This window comes from Vigna unguiculata, chromosome 2 (genome assembly GCF_037176805.1).
Source record: "Vigna unguiculata cultivar grain cowpea cultivar isolate G323 ecotype 2 chromosome 2, ASM3717680v1, whole genome shotgun sequence".
Lineage (NCBI taxonomy): Eukaryota > Viridiplantae > Streptophyta > Magnoliopsida > Fabales > Fabaceae > Vigna > Vigna unguiculata.
Genome location: NC_140793.1, coordinates 35,440,422 through 35,451,208, shown reverse-complemented (window position 1 = coordinate 35,451,208; position 10,787 = coordinate 35,440,422). Strand labels below are relative to the sequence as shown.

At 31.5% G+C, this 10,787-nt stretch overlaps 1 protein-coding gene across 3 annotated transcripts; it reads left to right on the top strand.

Moving 5' to 3' along the window:
* Positions 1–3,653: 3,653 nt before the first annotated feature.
* Positions 3,654–8,140, top strand: LOC114174264 (uncharacterized). 3 transcript variants are annotated; one of them, XM_028059072.2, is made up of 4 exons: positions 3,654–3,873; positions 3,998–4,881; positions 7,135–7,677; positions 7,788–8,140. In XM_028059072.2, the coding sequence occupies exons 2-4, from the start codon at positions 4,015–4,017 to the stop codon at positions 7,896–7,898; spliced, it is 1,521 nt and encodes a 506-aa protein (XP_027914873.1). In that variant the 5' UTR covers positions 3,654–3,873; positions 3,998–4,014; the 3' UTR covers positions 7,899–8,140. The 3 variants fall into 3 exon arrangements, with proteins under 3 accessions (XP_027914873.1, XP_027914875.1, XP_027914874.1); XM_028059074.2 differs by having other exon boundaries at positions 3,708–3,838; XM_028059073.2 differs by having other exon boundaries at positions 3,790–3,912.
* The last annotated feature ends 2,647 nt before the right edge of the window (positions 8,141–10,787 follow it).

The window sequence follows — 10,787 nt, the reverse complement described above, 5'->3', positions numbered from 1 at the left end:
GAGTGTACATGAGGTCAAAGGACTTGGGAGGATAGTCTTTGTTGTACAAATTTTTACATAATATTATTCTTTGGTGGTTGTGATTTTTCTCCGTATTTAGAGTTTCCACGTTATATTCTTGTTTTGTATGGGTTAATTTTATTTCTTTGTTAATAGAATAATTCTTGAAGATAGAAATAGTAATGTTCTTAATGATGAATTTTTTCCAACCAAAAAGCATTTAAATTCTGAAAAGTCACGTCCAGATGTTGTAAAACAAGAAAGAAAGACAAATTCTATCTGTTTATGTCCCTATGCCCACCCTAGCAGGAGGCAGCCGTGAATCTTCCGCATAATATACAAGTTAGGTCAACTAAATACCATCCAGTTAACCGTCACAAAAAGCACCAATTCAACACATATCAGACAGAAACATTGACAAATTAAGATAAAACGGATACCAACCTTCTTTTATTTTTTTATATCATGGTACACGGTGGTCGTGTTTGATATCAGAAAAACAAGTTTTATAACCCTGTGACACCGCATCATCATCATTATCATGTGCATATAAATAACATGAAAAATGTTCCATACACACTTAGATAACATACGATCATATATTAATATTTGCTTGACCTGAAGGCTCTTTAGTAATATACATAAACACATCCAGCTGGTCTTGCAGTTTACACTGAATCTGAGACAGCGACAAAGGAATGCGACATGCTCCTGAATTGATGTCCAAATGTCAACATAAGTATCTCTCCAAGGAAGAAACAAGACACCAAAGATCCTACTGATTTACCCGCACGTGTTCATCGCTCCTACTGGTGAAGGCTGAAAACAACAATAACTATATCAAAAGTATACGCCTGTGATGATTTGTTTTTGTTTCATTCAAAATCAAAAGTATGGATTCACGCTGAAGTTGTCATGCGTTGAGAGGAAAGGAATCTTATACGGTAACACAAAATAGCTGGCATGCTCCCTAACTCCCACCAGCGAGACAGTGCTGCTTCACCCTCTTTCCCAGTATTGATTTGCACCACTCTCCCACGCCTCTCTCCTACCTAACTATTAAATTATGGATACAGTTTTTCAGGGTTCTCTTCTATATAAACTCCTTCCTACCTTACATTTTCTCCTACCCAGCTCTTCACATAAACACCATTTGCTACCTCCACTCAAAAGATCATTTCTTTTTTATAGTAAGAGAATGAACAACAGAATGGGTCGTGTTTCAGCTGCTGAATTTGCCAACAGGAACAGGCTGAGAAGCCAAAAGCCACTTCCAAAAAGAGGGCAGATTAAGTCCAAGATAGCGGCCAATGCTTTTCATTCAATCATGTCTGTAATTTCCAGAGCATCTTCTTCCGGCTTCAATTCTCCAAGGAAAATCTAGTTTCTATCATATTCCACTACTTGTTCATCTTCCTTTGTAATTTGTATTCACTTTTAGGTAGTTTTCGTTCTATGCTTTTTACTGTTCTCTCTCTTATCTCTTTATCAGCTAGCAATCTCCAGTTTTGAATGTACACTCAATTAGAAAGGATTTTTTGTCAATTTCTAGGCTATGCTGTGCACTTAATCCAATATTTCTTAATTAATAGTTATACCGTCAATTGTTAAATCATTGTAATTTGCAAGCTTGATAAATTTTAAAAAGTTCTAGTATGATCACCTGCATCAAAAAGTAAACGAATTCTATGGAATATATGCAGGTTAGGCAGCTTCTGCTGGAACCTTCATAAATTTCAACCTGCACCCTTGTTTCCAATTTATCCTTCAATGTACGACTTTTAGTTTCTAAGTTTTAGATAGTGTAATTTGAAGACATCATTTAATCTAAAATGTCAAATATCAATATTTTTTTGTATTTTGAGATGTACAAATTAAAATATAAAATTAATTTTTAAATTGTAAATTTCGAAACATAAAATTTTATATTTTAAATTATATAAGACATGATATAAAAAATAATTTTGATTGCAGTCGTACAATATTGATTATTGATGTCTTATCTTAATTTGCATGAGAGGAGTGCAGAATGAAATTATCGGGTGCAGGAAGAAGCTGCTTGTTGGTTAGTGCATGGTTTTGTCAAACCTTTTTTAGGCCCGTAGGAAATTGGATGGGCCTGGATATACCATTTCCATGCAGGCTAACATTTGGAAAAGTTAGGCCCATATTTAACTTTTAGAGGGTAGGACAGAGGGGTAAATCTGTAAGGCAAATGGTGACAGTCGTATGAGAGACGTGAATATTTTTCTTCTGCACAAGTTAGCAAACACAATAGAGAGTTTATTTGGTAAATTCATTAACATTAGTTTAGATAAAATTTAAAAATAAATAGTTTAAGAAATTATAGAAGATAGTTTCTAATATTGTAAAAAAGTGTTTATGAAGTTTTTCAAGTACATGTACAATTCATCATGGTGGTTTTGTGGGGTAAAATTTCTCATTATTATATGTTGCTCCCAGAACTGTATGTATACGTTAAAGGAAAAATAACTACCGTGTTATATAAGTTATCTGCTTCTGCTTTATCTACAATAGGTTGACTTTCCACCTTGGACATAAAAGTTGTGAGAACACCACAGAATATGTTAGTAGCATTTGTCATAAAATTTATATTAAGATAAATTTACTTCAACAAATGAGTAGTATAAATTATAAAGTTTTCCAGTGGGAAACAGAACAGAGACAGAATGAAGTATCACGCACATTTTTAAGTGCTTTTACAACAAATTAACACGTAATAAAGAAAACATTTATACTTAAAGAAAATATATTTATTATTTTGACAATACTTACAAAGTTAAGCTCGTGGACATGAAAACCATTTGGTAAAGCATTATCTTGTTGAATATATAAAAAGTTCTCTATTATGAAAACCTCAATTCATAGGTGCACAAGGTGTAGTCTTACAAGATGAGGAGTTAACAAAAAATTTCCAACACAATCACAATGTGGCTTTCTGAATTGTTCTAAAGGATAAAAAAAAAGACATCACAATGTATTAATATTTATACACTAAAAAAATTGAAATATAGTATGTAAAAATGAATCCGTTGACCAGCTAAAAAAGTGTGCTAATTAGCAATAACTACGTGGTTATGATCTAGTTGAATGAAATCAGCAGAAAAACCCTTCCACTAACTTCAGCAGGTAAGTGGTAAGTAAAAGGTGTTCTGTATGTGTAGCAATAGTTGTTGGAGAAGTAATAGAAATTGACATTATTGCTTTCCTTTTTCCTTAAAAGGTGCTGACTTCTTTTGTGGATAAGAAACTTTGGTTTTATTAACAAAAGTACCATTGCCAAATACAAAAAAAGTCTCGTCCGAAATGAAAATTTCAGAGAAAAAATGGCAGCACACGGTTCTTATATGTTAATGATAGATTTTTTATATTTATGCAAAAACTAATAGAGATATTCTTGAACATAACAATTTGATATAAGTTAACAACAATAATCCGTATGATAATTTTGTTGTGTGCTGCAGTGGGTCACCAAGAAGAAGATAAACGAAAGAAAAAGACAAACGGGGAGGACTTTACCATTTCCAGTTTTAGATGACAGAGTAGTTAATTTGGTTTGGATAGAAAGTAGTTAAGCACTTATAAGTCCCAGAAGAGTAAAAACAAAGAGAGGTGAAAATTGCTAATTGTCATATATGGCATGCGTAAGAACCTTATCAGAGTAGAAATTTAGACGTTTGTCTAACTCCGATAACGAGTATTTATCTAATGCATTCACTCTCTCTATTTTCATTGCATATATGATATATACCACACACACAACTATTGGTTGGTATTGGAACCTCTGCATGCTGCTCTACCCTCACTCTCAAACACTGTAATTCCCTTGTGAATTCTCTTTCACATAATTCGGTAATTTCCTCAAAAAATTAAGTGCTGCTACCTCGTAATGTGTGTTCGTAACTGGAGCTTAATGTTTTGTTCTATTCAATTCATTATTGAAGGGAAATATATTTTGTATTTTTATTTTATGCAGGAGAGAATAGTTGAGTAATGAAAGAATCGGAGAAAGTAACGTGGGATCAAGGTCGATGTCCGGCGCAGGCACGATCCTCAAGCTCACACAAACTTATGGTATGGCTAATGCTCTTCGTTTCGCTCATCTACATGCTTTATACTCTCAAGCTCGTGTCCACATCGTCTCGGGACTGTAACCACGCGCCTTTCATCATCAACCACCTCTCTTCTTCTTCCTCTTTCCCCAACGCAAACGTCACGGGGAAAAGGGAATCCTCCTCCGCAACGGGGAAGCGCCGCGACCAGAAAACGGAGCTCCGTCACGTGGTGTTCGGAATCGCGGCGTCGTCCAAGCTGTGGGAGCACAGAAAGAATTACATAAAGATTTGGTACAGGAAGAAGGAGATGAGGGGAGTGGTGTGGCTGGACGATCGCGTGAAGATCGACCCGGAGGAAGGGTTGCCGCCGGTGAAGGTTTCAACGGACACCTCTAATTTTGTTTACACCAACAAGCTGGGTCACCGCTCCGCCATTCGGATCTCCCGCATCGTGACCGAAACGCTGCGTCTGGGGCTGAAGGATGTGCGGTGGTTCGTGATGGGCGACGACGACACCGTTTTCGTGAGCGACAACCTGCTGAAGATTCTGAACAAGTACGACCACAACCACATGTACTACATTGGGAGCTTGTCGGAGAGTCACTTGCAGAACATATTCTTCTCCTACGGCATGGCCTACGGCGGAGGGGGCTTCGCCATCAGCTACCCCTTGGCCAAAGCCCTGAGCAAGATTCAAGACCGTTGTATTCAGAGGTACCCTTCTCTTTATGGCTCCGATGATCGAATGCAAGCTTGCATGGCTGAACTCGGTGTTCCACTCACCAAGGAACTCGGTTTTCACCAGGTCTCTATTCCTACCTCTTTTCTAGCTTTATAAAATACGTACTTTTTCTTTTTCATAATTAATTAATTCAAGTACAAAAACACTTGCTTTTATATTTAAGTTTTAAGCTAAATTTATTAGGTTTTGACCCTATCTAACCAAATGTACAAAAGCATGTCTATCCAAAGGTGTATCACAGTTTGAGATTAAATTTAAAATATTTATAAAATGACAAATATTTCTGAAAATAGAATTTGTTACGTTTGTTTGATGATATATATCATCCTCACATAGTATGATTAAAATTAAACTTTTTATACTGACGTATAGTAATCTATATATTAAAAATAAAAGCATGACCCTATAAAGGAGAAAGTAATACTGAGAGAGAGAGATGGTGAAAGATAGAACAGTACAACTTTCCAGTTTACTGTTATTGCCAACAGTACAACGGTTCACTCAATGGTGTCGGTGGTCTGCATTATATCTTTCTCTTTTGTTTCACAACTAATAAATTTCAACTACACAAATCACTAATAATTGCCTTTGAAACATCTACAATGTTTCATGTTAGGGATTACTTTAAGAAAACTTAGATTCATAGCCATTTTATAAATGTCTTTCATACCAATTTGGATTTTAGCAACCAGGATATATAGTACATGAAATATGGCTATATCTAATTAAATACATTTTATTTTGTTGGTTGCTTTTATTAGTTTTTAACAAACATATATGTTTGAAAGTGAAGTGATTAGTGTCTTTTTTTTTTTTTAATGAAGAGAAGTTATAAGTATAGATTAGTTTTTCAATTGATTTTTTTATTGCAATTTCTTTATTAAATTTTAATTCATCAATTACATTTATCGTGTGTCAAAAAATTTAAATGAGAAAAGTTTCATTTCTTTATATCGTAAATAGAATATTATATAAGTATGCACATATATAGAAAGAAAAAGAGTAACTTGAATTGCTAAAAGAAAGAAAGGAAAATAAATCATGTTTTACTATTTTTTTATTTCTTTTCCTTTTGATTTAATCGCAAAAAGTTTCAAGAGAGAAACACTATGATCCTAAAAAACATGATATTTTCACCTTAATTGTATATTAATTTATGTTTCTTTTTAGATTTCCTTAAGTATGCCCAATCATTTCGTTAAGAAAATTATTATTAACTTTTAACTTTTTGAGTTATACACTTAATACATAAAAGATACATTTTTAAAAAAAAATTAAAAATTTCAATTGAATTAAATTAATTTTTATAATTTTTAGTTTTTAATTATTATGATCAGAACTTAAAATCTCTAATCGATATTAATTATAATAACATGTTTATAATTTTTTCATAGTTTTCTATAATATAAATCAGTTAAAATCTATTCTATAATTCAAAATAATTATTTTAAAAGCATATTATATATGCATATATTTGTGGATAAATGAAGTATAAAATCCAGGTTCATAAATATTGTATTAATGCAGTTGTTATGAAGCTACTAAAATGAAATCAAACAGTGTTGATAATTTGTTAACATCTTCATTTAACACACTGAATATATATTTAAGAATGAACGTGGTTGATTGAATTGACAATTTTAAAAGAAATAGATTATTTGTGTGTTTGGACACGCCCAGAAACTAATATTATTTATTTTTATGTGGACGTGAATTTTGAGTTTTAAATTGATTTTAAAATCAAACAAATATAAATCTTATGTTGGATAAATTAATTATATGTCAAACCGACGTGCAACTAAACACGTAGTGCATGGCAATGGAGAAGGAAACTACACAGGGGAGAAGTTGAAAATTGAATAAAAACAAGTCTTCTACAAACAATTGAACTGATGTTTTTGAATGTCTTTTATGTATGTTGGGTGCTATATATCTGTTAAATGTGGTTTAGTTATTAATGTATTACATTATATAGCAAACCATTTGCTACTAAAGTTGATTAGTTTGAAAGTGATATTTTGCATCTAACTGCAAATATCTTGCAAACAAAACACGATCCATTATAAGACGGTGGGTGATGAACAACTTTGTGCCTCTTCTATGTTCTTTTTTAATTTACTTAGGTTTCTAAATTACCATTTCGTTCCATAGAGTTCCAGTTTAGGAACCTTATATTTTGACTTTAATCATCCTAGGTTTCTGGTAGTTGAGCTTTTGTTGTTTAGGGGTTGTCTTTTAATGAGTTAGGTAACAGTGACAATGCAAAACTAACACTGAAACTGAAATTTTTTTATTTACTTGTTTTTGTTGAAACAGTACGATGTTTATGGGAACCTGTTGGGGCTTCTTGCGGCTCATCCAGTGACTCCATTGGTGTCACTGCACCACCTTGATGTGGTTGAGCCAATCTTCCCGAACGTTACCAGAATCGAAGCCCTTCAACGGCTAACCATTCCGATGAAGCTTGACTCGGCATCGCTGATTCAGCAATCAATTTGCTACGACAAGAAAAGAAAATGGACGGTTTCAGTTTCATGGGGTTTTGCCGTTCAAATATTTCGCGGGATATTCACACAGAGGGAGATGGAAATGCCTTCCAGAACATTCCTGAATTGGTACAGAAGAGCAGATTACACTGCATATGCGTTCAACACACGACCGGTTAGCAGAAACCCATGTCAGAAGCCTTTCGTGTTTTACTTCTCAAAGGCAAAACTCAATTCCACATTGCAACACACAGTGACTGAATATGAAAGACACCTTGTTCCTCACCCAGAATGTCACTGGAAAATGCCTGATCCTTCTCAGCTTCTAAAAGTAGAGGTGCACAAGAAGCCAGACCCGCATCTATGGGATAGGGTATGTTAATAACATCAACACATTATTCATTAATATTTCCCATATTCCATAAATCATTATAGAGTTCTTAAAATCTTATAATTCTTAAGTTTTGATGATGTACATGATAGGCACCAAGGAGAAATTGTTGCAGAGTGATGAAGACCAACAAGACAGGAATGATGAAGATAGATGTGGGTATATGCAGAGATGGCGAGATCCACGAACCTCTTTCATTGTGAAAACTGTGGATCAAGATTAATTAACTGAGTTCTTTGCATTGCATATATATATATATATATATATATATATATATATATATATATATATATATTCTTGGACCTCATTTGTTCATTTATTGGACGTAAGTTAACTTCAATTTTTGTAATTCTTCCCGAGCGTTCCTGAGATTGGGTGGTTGTGGAAAGAAACTTCATGTTGTAGTTCATAAAAAAGTGTCGTTATATTATTGGTTACAAAATTTTATTTCTACTTAATTAAGTTGCAGATTAAATAGTTCAGAGGTACTACGTTACGTACGTAATTTTTCTGCTTTGCTAGATAATCCTTGGAATTTACAGCGACTCTAATATGTTATCTTTCAATTAAATAAAAAATAATTTGTAATTTTACTAAGATTTAACCAATATGATATCTTTAAATTAAATAAAAAAGTATGCTATTTTATTAAACATACAAAGAAGTTTATTTATTCAAAATATAAAATAGATAAATATCTATTCTAAAATTAAATTAATAATTAGAATATTATTTTCTTAAAAATATAAGGGATAAATAATGTGGGTGTGGTGAAAGTAAATCAAATTTTGCCTACAATAAATGGTGATGAGGAGATCAACAACATGCTTCCATAATTATTTTTTTTTAATGTTAATTAAGCCTACATACACAGTAAAAACAAATTTTTTTTATTATATAACTGTTTTTCACTCCCTTATCGTAACAAAAGTTTCTTTCCGTTGATGAAAATCGTAACTTTATAATTAGGTTTTTATTTTATTTTTGAAGTGGTAAATTAAAATAACTTTATAAATTAGGTTTTTGTTCCACGATAAATAAATATAAAAAACTTGCGTTAGATGTTTGAAGGAAATGGAAAAAAGTGAGAGTCTCTGAGTCACGGATACTCCGAAAAAAATATTGAACTTCTCACAGAAAAAAAAAAAAAAAGAGAGAGAGAGAAATTTGAACCAGGAGAAAGGATGGGATGTCATTGTAATTTTATAAACTGACCGGTGCCAATAGCATTTGATAACATTATATGAATATGTCCCAGCCCAGCGCCAATATTTTTTTATTTTTGTGGCTTCAATAATTTAATCTCTTAAACCTTCAACATTGGGCCTCTTCCGCCCAATATAAAAACATTCATATCCAGCCTTAAGGCCCTCCGTGGTCCGTTTTCGGATCCTATCCATTTTGCAAGGAAATGGACACATGACCTACAAAAAGCATTAAAAGACAGAATTAATTTGCATTTTAAAATAATTCCTAAAAAGTAACGCTTGGTTATAAATTTTATATATATATATATATATATATATATATATATATATATATAAACACATATAAAACATATGGAAATAACATAAACAAGAATTATTATACCATGTATCGTGTACAAATAAATTTATGCAATAAACTGGATCAGAAAACGTAAATAACTACTGTAGAAAAGTAAAACCATTTTAGGTAGGTTAAACAGGAAAGTGTGTAACATATAAAAGGAAGTTGTTCGTTCTTTGTTCTATGAAGTCTGATAACAAATTTTATTAATAAGATAATATTTGAATGATGTTTGGTAAATATATTATTATACATTAAACATTAGAAAACATTCTTTAATCGAATAACTAGTTAAAACATCAATTTAATCTATTTATATACAGTAAAATAGGATATATAATTTGGAGTTTTGGAAATATTTTTTTTATTAAAGATTCTAAAAAGATTGGATGTATAGTTAAACGCCTACTTTTGTAGTCGATTCCTTTTTGTAATCATCTCAAAATTTAATATTTATCAAGGTAAAGTGAGTTAGGCTTGAAATTTTGAAAATAAGTATTTAAAAAATAATTAAATTTGCAAACAAGTTTTCTCTTTGATAAATAAATTTAAAAGAGTAGTTGACTTATTTGATGAATTTAATTTTTTTTGGACTAGAATAAGTTGTTTGAACGAGAGAAAAATTAAAAGAAAATTGAAATTTAGAACCTTTTGAAAAAAAAATTAACTAAAACAATAGTTTTTTTTTTCAAAAAGGAAATTAATTTCACAACTATTCACTATCTTTGTACACTTATATGTTGAAAACAAAATATTAAATATTTAAATTTGATTATTATTTTTTAAAGTTTAGCTTTAAATTTTTATATTTTAAGATAAATATGTTTCAAATAAAATTCAATTAGTTTATTTAAACAAGGAAATTAAAATATAAAATATTTTAATTAATATATAAAAAAATAAAAAAATTTAAATATATAGCAACTCAAATATCATATATTTTGAAATTACATCAATCTCTTGTATAAACACAAGACAAAGAACATTGTGTAAACACGAAATCAGTTGTGAAAGATAAGGTCTAAAGATTGTATTTTAATTTTACAAAAGAAAAAGAAAAAAATCGCAATTAATGAGAATATAGATTAAGAATGACGTGATAATATATAACCTCTTTTTTAATCTTTCTAATAATCTCCTGACATCATATCTCCTAAATTTATTATTTATTTTTCTTTTTCCTGTTTCTAGAGATAGAAGGGGATTTAGGTATTGAATTTGAAGTAGGTTTTCCTAACAAACAGCAAACCAAAATGTGTTTTTTAGGTGTAAGAAATATGTTGCATTTATAATAATGACCTTAACAATAGGCAAGTGGCAAAACGTCTATAACTGCGTAGAGACAGAGGAAGACGTAGGAAAATGAAATGTGACACGTAACATGCGGCAATTGTTTAGTGAAGAGACAAAATTGCGAAGTTGGTTGGGGAGTTGAAGAAGACCAAGACCCTATCTACAATTTCATATCATACGACATTGTTGTGAGAATTAACAACACAACGTAGGAAAAACGGTCCTCTTTACCCTAATAATATTCTATCACA